The 18,534-nt window shown below is 40.1% G+C and overlaps 1 protein-coding gene across 1 annotated transcript; it reads right to left on the bottom strand.

Moving 5' to 3' along the window:
• Window positions 1–226: 226 nt before the first annotated feature.
• Window positions 227–17,910, bottom strand: dhx38 (DEAH (Asp-Glu-Ala-His) box polypeptide 38). Its single transcript, XM_014987629.2, has 27 exons — window positions 17,660–17,910; window positions 16,434–16,765; window positions 16,140–16,327; window positions 15,753–15,914; window positions 15,500–15,662; window positions 15,158–15,276; window positions 15,000–15,070; window positions 14,739–14,894; window positions 13,915–14,076; window positions 13,545–13,652; window positions 13,037–13,158; window positions 12,805–12,942; window positions 12,476–12,662; window positions 11,461–11,646; window positions 11,207–11,347; window positions 10,775–10,885; window positions 10,465–10,581; window positions 10,272–10,379; window positions 10,042–10,154; window positions 8,740–8,948; window positions 7,058–7,212; window positions 6,247–6,402; window positions 5,855–5,989; window positions 5,303–5,428; window positions 5,116–5,211; window positions 3,781–3,902; window positions 227–1,515 (listed from the first exon to the last, which is right to left on the bottom strand). Exons 2-27 carry the CDS (start codon window positions 16,760–16,762, stop codon window positions 1,434–1,436), a joined length of 3,762 nt encoding a protein of 1,253 aa, XP_014843115.2. The 5' UTR covers window positions 16,763–16,765; window positions 17,660–17,910; the 3' UTR covers window positions 227–1,433.
• Between the last annotated feature and the right edge of the window lie 624 nt (window positions 17,911–18,534).

Genomic DNA, 18,534 nt, shown 5'->3' with positions numbered 1-18,534 from the left:
TTGTAAATTAATCACCCACCGTTGTTTGCTCTTGCTTGTGCATCTGTAAATATAAATCACTGAACCTGCAAGTAGGCAATTTATGGGCTAAATTTGCATCACTTTCACTTATTAAGTTATCATTTGTGCCACCGCAAAAGAAAGCCTAAACGTGTGCACGTTAATCAAATATCACTAAAAGAAAAGACCTTTGAGAACCTAAAATGTTAAATCAGATTGTCTAAGATTACAAAAAAATAGGTAATGTTTATTTCCTTCCATTTACATCAACTGTTAAAAGAAGCATGAGATAGAAGAACAAAGACAATGGTTACAATTTATCCACAGCTGCTTTATATTTCAGCTAGGGATGCACCAATCAACTGGACACAGTTGAGAATCAGATGATCTTTCTTGATCGTCTGCTTGTTCCTCTATTCCTTAAATGCAACAAAATAACTCCCCCCATTTTCAGTTCTTAAACACACCAACAATTGACATGTACTTTTTTTTAGACGAATAAAAGCCAGATAAAGGTAACATATGCAAGCTAAATGTTTTTTTTTGTTTTTTTTTTAGCTTTTGCATTTTCTGTTGCTGCTTTTATCAAAGAACCTGCGCCACGTCTCCTCTTGCAACGCTTTAACAATTAAGAGGAGAAAAAAATTGGCATTATCCAGGAAAAACCTGATCGGTGCATTTTTAAATCTCAACCACCTGAGAGAGAGCAGGGAAATGAGTCCATTAAAAGGATTCTCTCGAAAGCTATTTTTCTTCAGCACAAATTACGAAGCAAAAGGTTTGTTTGCGTTTTTTAAACAGCATCCATGAAACTGTAACAGTTAACATGAACAAGTAGCAATGCTGCGGCGCGCTACTTTGCTGGAGCGAGTTCAACACCAAGAGGGAAAAAAAGGTCAACCAACCAAGCCTGCATGTCAGTTGTGTGCGTTGCGATCCAGCTGTGTGGGACAGTACAGTTCGAATGACGCTTCAGTCTGTGGAGAAGCCCCGACACTGTTCCACCCACCACACAAGAACTACTACATAGACACAAAGAAGCAACACTCAATTTGATTTTTTTAGTCTCTGACAACAGAATAAAAAAAAAAGGTTTTAGTACAACATCTAGTGTAAAATAACTTTTTGTCAAGCAGGCAAAATGTCAATGTTGAGCATATAAAAGGAGAAAGAATATAAAACCAGTGGTTCTTGTGTTCCTTTAGTATCATGTGGCTGCTGAAGGTGGAGGGAGGTTCAGTGTTGTTTAGGGCTCATACAAGCCTTATGCAAGTTCTCACTCTTGTGGCCTACACATGAACTGCAGAAGACACCGGAGGGAGATGGAAAATGAAATATTTTTGTTGTTTTGTTTTTTATTTTTTTTTTATTTTGTTGTGCTAGTGTGGTCCAGATTTGAATGGCAGTGTCTTCTAAGAAGTCAAGGTGAGTTTTTACAGTCCAAAGCGGGCCGGGGTGCGTCTGGGTGTCATAGGCGCCTCCTCTTTTCTCCCTGGTGTGCAGATTTTCACTGCCCTAAATCAAGAAAGAGGGAGAAAAAATAGCGCATGAGACATTTATTTACTGAAATAAAGTCATATTTGTCCGCCTGCTTCGTTCTTCAATCCAAATGTTTCTTGCATTAGAGACCAGACCGGAGTTTCAGAAAATAAGTGAGGAGGAGGAGGAGGAGGCTGTTTTTGTGCGGCAGGATGGGAACATTTGAGCAGCAGGACAGGAGAGTGAAAAGGCAGCGTGGCGTCTCAGTGGAAAGTGTTGGGACATGGACTCTGATGTCTCTGACAAAACAATCCATCATCTTTAATTACGTGACAATGACACTGCCCACACTCTCCCTCGTCTCTCCCTCTTGCCTTCATACATGTAGCAATTACACCATCAGGGCTTAACCTCCTTTCTGCCACTGGGGGCTTTTTCCACCAAAGCTATTCTTGTGATATTCTGGGACCCCCTTAATAACTTGGCAGCCGTTCTCTCTGAGCTTCACCATTAATAACAGGCTGCATTAGCCGAACAGCAGCAAATGTGTCTCATCGTCCAGCGTTTTGTTTTAAAACCTGGTTTCTGTGAGTTTAAGTCAAATTCCAGGTGTTTTAAAATCTATTATGACCTAAATTAAGACCTAATAGATTTTAAAACCTACGTTTAACTGGATGCATCAATTCATCCATTCAACTTTCTGTTTCTCTGTATATGTCTAAAGTGAATGAACAGTGCGACAACTGATACCTTTCTACAGCCTATTGCTTCTCTACATCGTGGGGCTTGTAGTGCAAGAGCCAACTTCTGCAGCAGGAACTACAAATGTTGGGATAGACAAACGTCTCTCTTCAAGAACAAAATATTGGGAGCGATTAATGAACAAACACTAATCAGCTAATGAAATTAAAACATCTGCAGAGGTTTCCTGAGCCATCCTGGGTCAGGAGCTCTACACTCAGAAACCGACTGTTCACAGACTGTTGTATCCAAATCCATTCATAGAAAGTGTAAAGGAAGGAAAAAGTGCACCAGTTTTCATCGTCTGTAAACCGTAATCATCAAAAGTAGCAGAAGTAAAGGTGTTTAAATAATCTATGTAATAAATAAGTTTCACTTTTTGAAAAGATTTAAATTGTTTATGATATTGGATTTCTAAGCACATGTTATCGATTTTCCAAGTACCAAAATATTCCCACCGCTTGTCACTCCTGATTACTTTGGGAGATTGTTGTGGATCCCTCAATAGAAAAAAAATAAATAAATACTCCACAACTGAGCACACATCTCCCTCCTTAAGCGTTGCACCACCAGGTAGGAATGTATCCAATACTTTCACAGAAATGCCTGATTTGCCTTTTCAAAACAATTCACATCCATTCAAGATTTTACTGTACTCCTCCCAACATTGATAAATAAATTGAACTCAATTTATTTATACTAAAACGAAAAAAAATAATAATATTTTTACTTGTGCAAACATTGTTGGTGTAATTAGCGATTGCAATTTGAATCAGATTTAAAAGAATCTCCCTTTAAATCTGGTTCAAAACTACAAAGGCCTCATTCTCCTCTCGTCACACAGAACGGTTCTACGTTTCTGCCCAGCTCTAGTCGCTGGGCTGTTTACCAACTGATAGCAGGAAGAATGATGATGATGAGCAGCTGCCGGATCAACAGAAACCAGATCAAATATGCCATCCTGGTAACAGGGAGCTCAAACAGAGACCTGCAGGAGGACAAAGGAACCAACACACACCCAAGAGAGCTTTCAACTTTATTACCAACTTCCCCCGCTTAAATCTAATTTTTAATCCTAGGACTCCAGTGTGATTATTTCCAACGTATCTGTCACACTAAACTCGGAGCAGATAAACCAGCTGATTAATTAACAGTAAAAGTTCTTTTTAAATCAGTCTTTATAGCCCCATTTCTCTGTGTGAGGCTCGCAGATGGGTGTGAAATTAATTTTTTGGTTTAATTTGAAAACGAACGTTCCCCTCCTTTTCTCTGTTCTGCTGTGGCACAATTTAAATTGCTGCAGTAATGGGGGTCAGCCCGGAGTCAATATTATTTCTTTTTGTCTCGTCTGGAGGGACCAGAGGTGAGACAAGCTCATCACGAAGAGTGAGGAAGGTGGAGTCGAGAGAGTGGGAGAGGAGGAAGGCGGCGGCAGGGGTGGAGACGCGGGGAGGCAGAGAGGAAGGTAAATGAAACCGTTCTAATCTCGACGGTGCGTGGCAAATGAGAGGCCGAGAGAGAGGACCGCCTGCTGGCTGACGGCGAAGACGCTTCGCTTACCTCACGCTGCAGGCGTTGCTCTTCTTCTCCTGCTCATCTCGACGCGCCCTCAGCTGCTCCTGAGCCAGGACCATCTCCTGCTCCATGTTGCTCAGCTCCTCCTTGGCCCGCCGACGGTTCTCCTGCAGGAGCAACGCAGACGGGTGGAGGAGCACAGGAAGTGTTATTGTGTCAGCGGGCGGAGGAGCAAAACGTTCCGCTGTGGAACCTGCGTCTCGGCACTTGTGTAAGGGTTACTTTGAGAGAGTCCTCCCAACAAGACATTTGACACAGTTCTCAGACCCGTTCTTCACCCTGCAAGGCAACAGCAAAGCTTCGCTGCAACTGCTTCTCCTTGACACAGTGGACGTTGACCCATGAAGTACTCTACAGCTGTCATAATGCCCTCCAAATTTCCCAGATACAATTTTTTTGTACCACCAGTGCAAAGCGAGACTAACTAAAAAACTCTCTATAGAATCAAAACGGTGAACTGTTGAACCCGCAGCCCATCGTATTTAGTCTGTTTGGTTACAGATGTTTGACGGTAAAATAGAGACCGGCTTGGTATGAAAGTAATGGTATGGGAGTTTAGACTAAATGTAAAGCAGGACTTTCCCAGTAACAGGAAAACATGTGGTATGGGATAATGCTTGATTAGCTGTTGTTAGAGATGTGGCAAGAAAAACACGTCAGATTTCGATCTACTGGTGCGGCTAGTATTAACTGATATTTATTGAATTTCAAGATGAGATGAAATTCAGTAATGTGATATATTGTGCAGCCCTACTGTAGAGTATATTAAGAGAAGTGAAAGATGCACATATTAAACCTTTATGCAACTATTTGAACGACCTTTTCCAAATCCATAGTTTGCAATGACCACTGTGATTCCAACGAGATCCTGATTGCAGGAATTCAATTGAATTCTATTTGAGGAAAAGCCATGTAGGAATAAAATATTTCATTTAAGAGGATAGAGCTACCATTCCTCTACATCTAACTTCACCATGTCTGTACAGATTTACTTTCTTGGGTAAAGATCTTAGGAAGCCTCTCCTAACCCTAAGCCCTAATATACCTTTGTAATTAAGAGGATTTATATTATTTGGCAGAACTGATCACAACCCTTGCACATTTGCAGCAATTTGCTCAACGAGGGACGTATGAAAATGTCCTGTTTTTAAATGATGTTACTGATGAAGTCACAAATAAACAGTCCTGCCATCATTTGGGAGACAGAACATCCTTACACACCTTCACCGATAGAAAAATATCTACAAACATTTTTGCTCTTGTATTGCACCTTTTGCCAAATTTGGAAGTAACATTCGCATCGACCTTTCCCAAACGTACCTGTCTGCTCTTTCCTGCGTGTTTGATGCTGTAAAACATGGGTCCCAGCTCCGCCAGCCACTCTCCGTCCACAGCAGTGACACACTGCATGTACTCCTGCGAAACAAAGCGCACGGTTCAACGTCTACAACGTCTACAACCGATCTCTTTAACTTTATTGTCCTTTTGCTTTTCGCATGCGTTTTACCTTTGTGGTCATCACGAGCTCATGGTAGATGATGTAGTCGGGGGTGTAGCCCATACCAAACAGGGAGCTGGTGGGGTGGAGGTGGCATGGCATCCCTGTCCTCACGTTCACATATTCACCGATGCCCTGTGAACAAATATATGCATAAATAACAAATAAACTGCAATATAAGAGTCTGTGCTGGAGTTTAAATGTGCCTGCATCTTCTGAGGGGGCAACCGTAAGGTCAAAGCAGAGCAGGTCATGCGGGCTAATTTGCTTCTCAACTCGGCTTAGACAGCAGAAGAAGAAGAAAGGAAAGAAAAAAAAAAATCTAAAGTACATCCAAGTTTAATATGATTGCTTGGTTTGGCTGGCTACTCGTAAGTCAAACTGAAAACCATGATTATATAGTCATGACTTTAAATCCCCTTTCAGATTTTAGCGTTGTATTAATGTGAGGCCAGGGGGGATATTTCACCGCTCTGTAATTATGCTGCTATAAATCTGCCACAACTGGCCGCCGCTGGGCAGAACATATTAACTGAGGAGAACCCGGAGCGCAGGGAGTACCTTGAGCTTGGCCGCCTGGTGGAAGTAAGCAGCACAGATACACTTTCTGATGATGTCCCAGTCCGAGCCACAGGACATGAGGTTCATCTTCTGCTGAACCATGATGTCCTTTAACTGGGAACGCACCTCGCGCACCTGAACAAATAAAAAAAAAAATAATAATACAATAAATAAAAGAAACGCATTGGGAGTGGAAGTAAAAGAAATTCAAATGGCTAACAACAGATACAAATCTACACTGGCTATGTGGCGTTACAAAAGGACTACATGTGAAAGTCACATGAAATGGGCTGGAAATGGAAGTATTCACAAATTAATCTGTACAATTCACACATAAAACTATTGTCCAGTGGGAATTTAACAAGCCTGGATGAATAACATGCAAATCTGACCTTGCGCATGGCCTTGGTGTGGATGAAGTGATCATTGCACCAGATGCTGGAATAATTGTTGTTCTTCCACTGCATGTAGACGTTCAGGTATGTGAGGTGGTCGCTCTCGGGGACTGAGAACTTCTCCCTCACCTGGTCGCTTTCCTCCTCGCGACCCTGGAGAGGCAAAAACGTTGTTAGTGGTAGAACTAGGACGGGGCGATGCCTCAGACGTACCAGACGCATCATCCGTTGTTCCGGTTGAGCTGGAACTTTTAGACATCCATATGAAACTCACACAGATTTCTTTTTATTATTATTATTATTATTATTTTATTTTTTCCAGTCGGCTTACTTACAATAATTTGGAAACAAAATTTGGACAGTCTTATTTTTGCAGCCCTATATAAAACCATCTAAGGCTTCACTGTTCAAGCTGTGTCTGAATCTGAATTTCATCAGACAAAAAAAAGGTCAAAATAGATCTGAATCTGAGGAGGGAATAAAAACAGCCACACAGCTAAAATTCAAAAGCACACGCACATTTGTTGCTATTCTGCACTAAAGGCGAACAGATTAACAGATTTAGTGAACAATGTGTGAAAATCACTTGTGCATTCATCGCTAAAATTACCTCCCCTAAGTAGTCACACACACAAAAGACACACTTAATCTACATTACTGCAAATTCATCCTCAAATGTATGCCTGTTGGGTCATAACACACAATATATGACAAAAATGTGGCCCTCTGGTTGTTTTCTTTTGTCTGAGTCTCACTTTTAGTTCAAACAAATAGAAAGCTACTAAACACCAGCTAGCAAAGCACAAACCTTAGGTCTGTAAAAGATGGCTGGCACAGACAACATAGAGACGATGATGAGGATGTCTGCACTGCAGCCCATGTCACAGGACACAATGAGCATCTTTGAGAGGGCGGGGTCGAGTGGAAACTCCACCATCAGACGCCCGGTTGGGGTCAGAGCACCTGAAGAAGAAAATAAAAACAGGTACAACATTACAAGTGTGAAAAGGAATGTGGGAAAAATGCTGGAGAGACAAACATTATGAAGACTGACAAGTTTCTTTTCCATCTAAAATCTGCTGGCATAAAGGAAGCATCACCATTACGTGACGCTGATCTATCGGAACGACAGGAGGGAAGGAACTGCTGACGGCTTAAAATACTTTTGGCAATAAAAAAATAAAAAACACGAGATTAAAAACTTTACCGTTTCTGATTCAAATGATTAAACGAAAGAGTCTAAGAAGCTTATGATGAGGAAAAGCAAAGTAGCAGAGCAGCCAGTTTAGGGCAGGTAAGCCTTAATCAGAGATAATCTGCTGTTAACACACCATACAGAGAATCATCAAAAGTCTCCTCTTATTCTCAAATCCCTAAATCCCCAGGAATCTGGCTAAGGATGAGATAGAACTGAGACCCGACCAGTCAAATAAAACACGGGATCAGAAACTAGGCAATTACTCCACTGGCTAAACTTCACAGCTAACTCCTCCAGGAACCATCTGTGGAGTCAGCATCATCGCTGCAGCATCATTATCAGGCTGGGGAAACCCAAAGTGCCACTCAGAGGAGGAAATAAACCCTAAAAGTCTCAAACTTTATATGATCATCATTAGCAGCATTTTGCCTGCTTACTGTACATTTACAGCCAACTACAAGGATGAATGATATGTTCATGCTAAAAATGTTTAATTACAATAATCATATTGCTACCAAGCCCTGTGACAGACTGGTGACCTGTCCAGGGTGTACCCCGCCTCTCGCCCGGAACGTTAGCTGGAGAGGCACCAGCAACCCTCCCGACCCCACTAAGGGACAAGGGTGTAAAGAAAATGGATGGATGGATATTGCTACCAAATTATCATTAGTAAATTTAAGTTTAAAGATTACAGAAATGTTAATTAGCAAAGTTAAGAGACACTATTAATGCAAGAAGAGGCAATTTTATTTCCTCCTGTGTTTTTTTTTCTTTTTTTGGTGAATGTTGTCATACGTTTAGTCTCACAAAAAAGATCAAATGTTTGCGAAAGATGGCCAAATCCTCCTGGTCATGAAGAGAACAAGATAGGTGCAGTATCACTGACAGCCACTAGAGGTCGTCTGCACATCATCTTTTCTCAAATAAAATGCCACGTGAATAAATTGCTCCCAAAGGTTTAGTGTGCTGAACTCAGCTTTTCCAGTTCAAAATTTTTACCCAAAAAGGATTTATGTTCTGTAAAAAATATTTAAATAGTGAAAAACACAGTTTCAAATAACATATGTAACACCGTAGTGACAGAATAAGGTATTTATTAGAGGTTTATTGTTGTATTGGTCTATAATTTCTCTATAGTCATATTGGAAAAATGAAGTTTCTATTATTTGAAAGGGATAAAGCCATTTCAGACATTCAGGTCTGAGCCAGTGGAAGATGTGTCTTAAAAACAAAAGCTGAAAGAAGCAACTGATTCGGTTCAGTTTTTCCAAGCGAAGCCAACGTTGACCCACCTGTGTTGTCCAGAGCTCCCAGGATCCACAGCTGGTACATGGAGTTGAGCATGTTGTCCTCAGGCGGTGGGTCCATGAAGTGGAACAGGAGCAGGTCCTGGACCCCCAGAGACTTCAGCAGCAGCACCACGTTGGCCAGGTTGGTTCTCTGGATCTCTGGGATGGTGGTGGTCAGCATCTCATTCTTATAGGCGCTCTGAGTGTAAAGCCTTTGTGGAGAAGAAAACCACCAAATAAACTTTACCACGGCGGAGGACACCGTACTGTTACGTATAAACCTGCATCGTGATCATTATACCAGAGCAACAGATTTCAAATTAGATCTAATGCAACGTCAGATTCATAAAGCTGCAATTTATTAAAAGTCACACAATAACGTTTACATCTCTGCTATTCTTTTCACCGATTTTTTTTTTTTTTTTTTTTTAGCAAATAATGTGTTTTTGTACAAATATACAAAAACACATTATTGGTTAGTTTTTCTATTATATAACTTGTACAGTTTGAAAAATCTGCTTACAGCTGTTTCGTAACTGTACAGTTTTCTTACACTGTATTCTGTATATTCTGTTTTTGTTTTTATAATTATTACCAATTTGAAGGCGTATCTGTGTACTTTCTCTTTGGTGATTATACACTGGATTCCCCCACTGATGTTCTATTCTAATGATAAGTTATAAGGTGTGAATGTTTCATGTGTGAATCCCCACCCAGAATGTGTGTGATGGCTCGCAGCATCACACACATTCACAGCAACTCAACAACACATCAGATGTGCTTAAAGACAATCAGACTGAGGTTGTTAGCTTTCTGGAAGAATAAGGGGATGAGATTTATTATAAAATATGAACTTTCAAAAGCAAAATACATGATATCAGTGTCACTTAGTCTTTTCTGTAGGCAAAAGAGATAAAACCCCTCCGACATATTTGCCCAGTTTAAATGGATAAAAATCCTCAGGGAATCAATGTCCTCTCTCTTCTCTGCATTTACATCAAACAATCCTATAGGGAACCAAATACTTACATTTGATTCACACTTCTTAGTAAGAAAATAAATCGCAATTAAACCCCATTCCCTACATTATTTACAAATCAATTCGTTCTACAAGATTAGAACAAATAACATTTACATTTATACGCTTAAAACGCTTCAACAAGTCCTACTAGGGAAAAAAAAAAAAAAAAAAAAAAAAGGGTTCAACTTTAAAAAACATGAATTGAAAAGCTAAGCAGCAATTTCAGCTCAATGGCTACACGAGTTGCATGTCCCCTTTAAGAGCTGGCGAAGTGTTAGAGTCACCTGTAACACTGTCCTGGTCCAGTACGTCCGGCTCGGCCGGCGCGCTGGTTGGCATTAGCCTGGCTGATGGGGTAAACCTGGAGAGCATCCATACCGATCCGAGGGTTGAAAACCTGTCAAATTTAAAAAGATTTCAAAAAGAGGCGAGAGAGTCATTCATGCTGAACATTGTCTCCATTAATACTGTACACAAAAGGAGCAAAAAAAAATGACATCCAGGCTGTACGGACCTTAAGTTTGCAATAGCCTGAATCCACAACGAACATGATCCCATCCACAGTGAGCGACGTCTCTGCGATGTTTGTGGCAACAATGCATTTTCTAACCCCATCTGGAGCCTTGCGCCGCAAGAGCAAAATAAAGTCAATACAAAGAGAAAGCGGCACACAATAAAACTAATCGGCTGTGGTGATTGGTGCGAACCTTCTGGAAGATCTTCGCTTGGAGGTCAGAAGGAAGTTGTGAGTAAATGGGCAGCACAGCCAGAGCGGGAGCGTTCTCCAAGTCTTCCAGGCGTTCCACGATCTGATCCGATGTCACCTGCAGGAACGACGAGATCACACGCAAGCTGCAGATACGACTACACCGAAACGTACGTGTAAAACAGCCGCTTTTAAAGTCAGAGTTTGAAGAAGTTAAAAATGCGTTTGAGACCTCTTAACTTGTCAGTAACAAAAAGGGTGTAATTAATAGGTAATGGCATCCGACACATCGCAGCTGCCAGATAATTTACCTCGATATCCTCCTGTCCAGGCATAAAGATCAAGATGTCTCCCACCATCCCACTGAGGTGGATCTGCAGAGCCTGCTTCACTGCAGCCTCAACATAGTCCTCCTGTGGGGTCTATGCAACGCCAAATAAAGTCAAAATAAATCATAAAAACAAATTAAGAGCCAACTCAAACATTCTTCTAATTCACACCCTAACAAAAGGTCATTTTCTAAATTGAAATATTTTCCACTTTTCACCAACGAAAAGATGAAGATAAATCAGGCATGCCGACCAATGCGAAACATTTCAAATGGAAGAACAATGTTTTCTGTGCTAAAGTTAGAAGTTCTAACTTTTTTTTTCTTTTCAGAAAATTACAAATGAACAGGAATTTCTGCTCTTGATTACAGTCAGTAAAAATGCATTGCGTGAAAACTTGTGATTTTAACATACCTTGCTGAACAATATGTCAACTGGAAATGTTCTCCCTGGAATATGGAAAATAGGCACATTGCCAAAAAACGCTGCAAATTTGTCTGAGTCCATAGTAGCAGAGGTCACGATGAGCTTCAAGTCGGTTCGTCGAGATACAACCTGTCGTAAAACAGCGAACATGACTGGAATTAGAGCTGAACATTTCAAAAGAAAGTTTTTTTTTTTTTAATCTGCACATTTTATGGTTTTTTTGCGACATTAACAGTGCTGACCTCCCGCAGCAGGCCAAACAGCACATCTGTATTGAGGGAGCGTTCGTGAGCCTCGTCCATAATAACTGCACTGTAGTGGTCCAGGTCCGACTCCCGCAGAGACTCCCTGAGCAGAATCCCGTCAGTCATGTACTTTATCATCGTTTTCTCCGAAGTGCAGTCCTCAAAGCGGATTGCGTATCCAACCTATAAGGAAGGAGTATTCAAGATGTTTGTTTTTTTTCCTTCACCAAATCAGATGATTCCACAAGGTAAGTATTGAAAATTGTGTGATGTTTGTATTTAAATAATAAGAATAACATACTATTTCCATGTTTCCCATCATTCCATAATTTTTCTTACTATGATCTTCATTCTGTTCACATGTCAAGTTTCCCTTTCCCCCACTAGATGGCAGTATTGCATTACAGTAACTACTTAAAAAAGTGGCTCAAATTTATGAGACAAATTATAAAATGAACATATTTTGAGAAGCTAAATTGTTGCTTTGTAATGCAAATATCTATGAATGGCTGTCGCTTTCATTTCTAATAGAATATATCACAATTATTGAACACAGATTGAGGCCTGACTAAAAAGAAATAATAAAACAGTTTCCAGGAACAATGTCTAACTTCATAATACTAGATATTATTCTCTAAATATTTTTACTTATTATAAAGAAAAGGTTAATTGAGAAAGCTGTGTAGCCATCTAAAACATAAATGGAAGCAGGTATTTTAAGTGCAGCTTCTGAAGAAGCGTAAATTCTCCAAACTCTGATGATATCCTGCACCTAGATTCTTTTAGCTGCTTATTTTTTCTTTCTTCATCAGTAGAAATGCTGGTACTTTCATCTGAAGGCCCGACAGAAACAACCTGCATTCAAGTCTAAACTTGGAAAAAAAAAATTGGTTCCTGGTTATTTAAAACCAACTTCCTGTTCCCACGACAAGCCCAACCCACTCTGCATCCTGTGAGAAAGCAGCATGAGGGAAACGTCAGTGTGATGACGTAGAGCCAGGTTCCGTCTCACCTCCTCTCCGAGGTTGGTGCCGATCTCCTCGCTGACTCTTTTGGCCACACTCATGGCGGCCACTCGTCGGGGCTGAGTGCAACCCACCATCCCGTAGCGAGTGTAGCCGTCTTCATGCAGGTACTGCGTCAGCTGGGTGGTCTTACCGCTACCCGTTTCCCCGACAACAATGACGATGCTGTTGTCCCTGTAGGTTGCAGTACATGTAATGGTGAAACGGTCGCGATAACAGGAAAGATCTGATTTGATTTAAGACAACTTTTCATAAAGACCGTGGATGAAACACGACAAAAGGAGAGCAACAAGATTATATCCTTGAGTATTGATACCTTATGATATTGAGAAGTTGCTGCCTGACGGCAAAGATAGGCAAGTACTGCCTCTGCTCCAGAATGCTCTTCTTCTTAGCAAAGTCACTGCTGGCTTCGCTCTTCTCCTTCATGTGCTCAGCAAATTTCTGATCAGCCCTGTGCAATATGAAAAAGATCATTTCTTAACATGAGAATTTTAAGAAGTTCACACAAAAATATGTTTGAAAACTAAAACCGACAGTCCATTCACCTGTAGTCTACTTTGCCGTCCTCTCCCACCACTTTGCCTCCAGGCTCTTCATCCTCTTTCTTCTTGATACCCATTATATCGCCTAACTTGGTGCCTGCCAACTCCCAGTGTTTGTGCTGTGCCTGGAAAAAGATGGAAGTTTGATAAAATATTAGTGGAGCCTCTAATCAAAGAAAGAATTACATTTTCATAAAAACTCTTGGGACACAGACAGGAAAGCATCAAATGTTAAGAAAAACGTTTAACAAATATGGAAATCACAAAAAGTGTAGCAAATATTATCCAGTAATATCAATTGGTAAGAAAAGACATGAATTTAGCAAACCTTTATTTTGACATAAAAAATCAACATGACAGGCAGTTCACCTACAATTAAAGGTAACAAAAAAACAAACTAATAATCTGGGGTTCATTTCTTTTCTGAACTGCTGCTATGTATGTTGGTACACTCCTAAAAACAATCGCCTACAAAGTGACGTGCCTTTTCCTCGCTGTACACCCAAATTACCTTTTTGCGCTCCTTTTGCTCACGATGTTTACGGACAAGCTGGCTCCCCTTTCGAGAGATGATGGCCATGTCAGAGGTGGGATCTTTCACAGGGACGATGGGCTCTGGCTGCATAACAAAGAAAAGAATACAAATGTGATTCAACAAAAACAAAACGCCATGCAGAAAACTTTTTTTTTTTTTTTAATAAAAACACATTGCACATCAGAATATTTTCAAAATTAGGTACATTCAAAAACTTTGCTGTAAATGTGACAACTTTGTTAAGCTTGTTGAGTTGCCTTTTCCCCCCAGAAGAAGCAAGTCTGAAATAGATTTTAGAAATCTCTATATGTTGAAATCTATAGAAAGTGATCTAATTGTTGGTTACCTGCTTAGTGAAAACTATTCTTCCATCCAGGAAAGGAGGAACCAGATTGTGAACCAGCAGGTGGACTTTAGCAGCGTTGTCTTCCTCAAAGTCTTCATCCACCTCCAGCCTTTGCACAACACCACTGGTCAGCATGCGGTTCGTCTCCCAGCGTTCGTTATCCTAAAGAAAGAAATGAAGCGAATCTACAAATTAACTCAGAGTTCCTGCAAAGTGTTAATGTCAAAACTTAATATATTGTCCAGACTCAGATTTTCAGATTATTCCATCTGTTTTAGTTGGACTTTATTATCACTACAACTCATGAAACAATATAAAACTGAAGCTGACTTTATATTCAGTTTCAAAGTAAAAAACTGTTTTACTGCCTTAAATTATGACAGTATAAATAAAATCTGTACTAAGTATAAATAAAATCTGTACTAAGTAGACATACACAATCTGGCATGGGTTATCATACTTTGTATACTGATCCCTGGGCTCAAATCTTTAGATCCTTTTATGGCATGTCAGTGCTTTCTTTAGCATATAAAATCAAACCAAGTTCAAGAAACACAAATTCTAAGAGTGTCTAGAGGGAAAAAGAAAACAGAATTTTGAATAAGTGTGCTTTTATCTTTGGTCTGAATTAGTATGGAAGCATTTTATTAAAAAAAAAAAAAAAAGGGAAGGAAGCCAGGTTACACAGGCCCTCTTCCAAATTTGTACTGAAATCGAAGGAAATTAGATGTTTTGTCATTCTCAATTTTGCCATATCTATTCAAACTTGGAAAATTTTCAAATTCAAATTTAGCCCAAGTTTATCTGAAAATGTGTGGTTTTACCTCGTTGATCTGTCGCTTCTGCGCTGATATTCTTTTCTGAGTCTGCTTCTGGAGGATCTGCTCTCTCTTTTTCACATATTCTTCAGAGGTGGAGGTGAAAGGGTTGTGAAACTCATCATAGCCCTCGTCCATCATGTACCAGTCTCGGTCAGCTTGCTTTAATTCAAAGCCACAATAATCGATTAAGCTTTATTATTGGCAAACAAGAAATATGTTCAGTACTATAACTAATTTAATTAATAATAGCGGTATAAATGTCACCTTTTGGTCCTCCTCCCACTGTTCTTTCTCGTCCTCGTTATCAAAATCTATTCCTCCCTCACCTTTTTTGCCTAAAGGAAACACAAATAATATTGTATAATGTTCTGTCACCACATATTGCACTGGAATACAAAACAACTGAACTTGGAGAATAATACCTTTCCCTTGTGACAAACGAGGTGTGGAGCCTAAATGTTTCCTATCATTGGCCCACTCGTTGTACTTGTAGGACGGGGTGGGCAGGGGTGTGTCATCAGTGTAACGGCCTCTGACTGATCTGAAAAGTCACAGAAGGCAAATGTTCCTGAGCAGCTCCACATTGCACAGGATCGCAATTAATGATCATTTTAATTTTGAAAACTAAGAAAAACTGTGAATCATGAGGAGGAAAAAAACAACGGGACGAAGATTTTCAGTCAACTGAAAAACAACTGGCCAGTGTGAAATTAAAATAACAGTAAATGCTCAGGGTCATGCGAAATGAAGTGAATGACAGTTACCTGTCCCTCCTCTCACTCTCTCGCCCAGAACGGTGGCTTCTTTCAGAGCGATCGGACTCTCTGTGAGACGGGGCCGGAGATGGAGACTCCCACTGGGAATGCCGCGAGCTGCCATAACCGCTATCGTCCTCATCCCAGTTAGATCGGGAAGGTGTGAAGCCATCTACGTAAAGACAAAATGAGTCGAGTCAAACGACTAAACAGGAATGTTTTACATTTTATTTTTGTACGAAGACAAAGAAAACGAACTAACCTCGGGGGCGATTCTGCGGTGTCGCGGGTTCGTCTCTCTTACTCCCTCTGCTGATGCGTTCGGACGAGCCGTCTCGCTGCGAGCGCTCGCTCCTCTCACCGCGTTCCAAGCGCTCCGACCGGCTGCTGCTGTTGCCCCGACTGTGTCTACCGTCTCGATCATCTGTCAGAGAAAAGGGAAATTCAAGGTAAATGCGAGCAAGAAATTAAACTTTTGGATAATGTTGATCATGCAGCACAATCAACAAGTAAGCAGCACAAAATGCACAAAGCACACAGATTAAATAGGCTTTAACCAACAAATGTTTGAACTTTTTTCTCATGTTCCACACTAGACTGTAATCCATTGGCTGTTCTCATTAAAAACATAAGTGGTTTTAGGAATCACCTCTCTCACTCCGTCGCTCCCTTCCTTTATCTTTGCTCCTTTCTCTGTCTCTGGTCTTGTCCTCCTTGGAGGAGGCAAATACTCCCTGCTCACGCCTGTCTTTCTCCCGCTGCTCATGCCGGCGTCTGAACTCTTCGCTGACGCCTCCAGGATTGGAGGGAGTCTCAGAGCCTGTAACACGGTACTTCCTGCAGGCAAAAAAAAAACATACATCAAAAGTAGTTACTCTGCAATATACGCAAGACTTAATCAAAACAAAACAGACATTCCTCAAAATGTTTTGCTATATCTTACCTCTCCTTCTTTGTGGCACTACTTGTGTCATCATCCTCCTCATCAGACCCAGAGTCACTTTTACTTTCCTCCCAGTCTTTGTAGGAGGAAACCTTTGACTTCTTCCTGTTTCTTTCATTGCCATTAGACTCTTCTTGCTCTTTAATCTCCCGCTCCTTCCTTTTCTGCGCAGCCAGCAGGTCCAAGCCCAGCAAAGAGGTGCGTGGTGTAGGGGCCCGAAAAACATGTGGCTCTGAAGCAGCGCTCTTCTTCTTTACTATCAGACCTCCAACTTGAGCACCTGACTGAGTCCCTTCCAGCCTATGCATGGACACATCATCGTCATCCATAATCTATGGGAAAATATCAACATACAGATCAGGTGAAAATCTGCCATCCTATTTAACTTTTGTTCGTTAAAATAAAAGTGCTGCAAATTCATTTTTGGAACATAAATGTAGTTAATACACATTAACATTAGGTGTGGAGCGACTTGAGATTGGCATGACCCAATAAACTTTAGTAGTAATACCACAATCTAATGAAATCTTTATACTTGCATAAAAACGGAAAACAAGTTAAGTTTCTCACCATCCAACAGAAAGTGAGACTCTAAAGGTTGGTTCTCCAAGAAACTATGGTTCTGATTTTGTAAGAGTTAAATGTCGCATGTATTTATTCTTTTGTACTTTTCTTTTTACACAAAGAATTAAATCTAGACGCCAAAATAAGTACAAGCGCAAACACACAAACAAAACTCTCCTTCCCCCCCAAAAAAAATACTAAAGACTCACATAGCTATATCAAATCACTAGTTAGCTTTGGGTCAGTTATTAAAAAAAAAGTCAGAATGAAGCACTGGTTTAATAACTTTATGAAATAAAATGTGTTGCCCTGCAGTTTTTCTCAAAAACATGCCACTTAACTTCTTAAACTCAAATAAATTACATTTATTCTGCAAATTCAGCTTTTAATTGAGCATGTAATCACTATAATTCATTATAGTATTATTATTATATCACATTACTATAATTTACCTATTCCTGCTAACCACATCATTTTAAAGTAAAACCATCTGCCTCAATTCAGCCTGTTTCTGAGTAATAATGAATACACCAAGGCCACGTCTTAATAAGATGATGTAAATTCCCAGTGTCATACAAAATATAAGCATTTAGATCTACATATTAATGTTTAAAGTATTCCCTATAGCCCAGGAAAATTGCAGATGAATCGATATATCTTACCTTAGTTCGAGAAGCTAATGTTAGCTTGCCACAATAAAAGCAACAACACAGAAATAGCTACGTATTCCCTTGAGCATAAAAATCCAAAACCTCTTAAATAAAAGTCATTACTTCGTAGTACTCTAATGACAAGAACGTACAGTGGAAATACAGAATTAATGTCGTCCTGGAAAATAACTAAATCGCTTTCGTAAACCCAATGCGTATGTTTACAGTCAGGGAAGCAGCCATATTTCTCACTTTTCTTCTGCCGCGGCAGTAAGAAGAAAAGACGCGCTACTGCCACCTACCGGGCATTAGAATAAGTTGCCTAGTTGTGATACATTTAATCAGTGCTTTAAAATTTGTTTTATGGATTAATTGAATTAATGAATTGAATTAATTAGTTGGTGGATATGCCACATCTTTGATAAAATGGGTTAAGACTGCGAAAAAAAATATGACTTATGAATTTTCGTGTTGGCCCACTTCTGCTATGCATGTCCATTTCCTGTAAACCTGTAGGGATCAAAAAAGTTGTTTCTCGACATTAATAATCAATTATTCACTTCGAACTGATTAACCCTAACACCCCGCAGATCCGCCTTTTGGAATGCACTGAAAGATAAGGGAGACAAGATTCTGCCTTATCTTGTGGTTGCTTATCTGACCTATCACCAGAAGCCATATGGCTTTAACCACAGCCAGAGAACTGGAAGCTTCATTTTTGTGTAATTTCATGTAATTCCTGTTGGGTTCTTTGATCAGTAGTTAAAAAAACAAACATGCTAACTAAACCGTTGCATAAGCCCAAAATAAGCCAACATTTTGCACTTTGATTATACCAACGCACTCAATGAACCTCAAGGAGTCAGTGTACATAATCCTTAGCGGTT

Source organism: Poecilia mexicana, unplaced genomic scaffold (genome assembly GCF_051168715.1).
Source record: "Poecilia mexicana isolate PSO_F unplaced genomic scaffold, ASM5116871v1 scaffold_3, whole genome shotgun sequence".
NCBI classification, from domain to species: Eukaryota; Metazoa; Chordata; class Actinopteri; order Cyprinodontiformes; family Poeciliidae; genus Poecilia; species Poecilia mexicana.
This window is presented reverse-complemented; position numbering and strand designations above follow the sequence as displayed.

Bases quoted from the DNA above. Each gene is read 5' to 3' on its own strand.
- dhx38 (XM_014987629.2), bottom strand. From the start codon at position 16,762: ATGGATGACGATGATGTGTCCATGCATAGGCTGGAAGGGACTCAGTCA. The intron at 11,647-12,475 runs GTGAGACGGAAC...CCTTCCTTATAG, and splicing joins GCACCAACCTCGGAGAGGAG to GTTGGATACGCAATCCGCTT. The intron at 10,380-10,464 runs GTTCGCACCAAT...TTGCGGCGCAAG, and splicing joins AAGCGAAGATCTTCCAGAAG to GCTCCAGATGGGGTTAGAAA.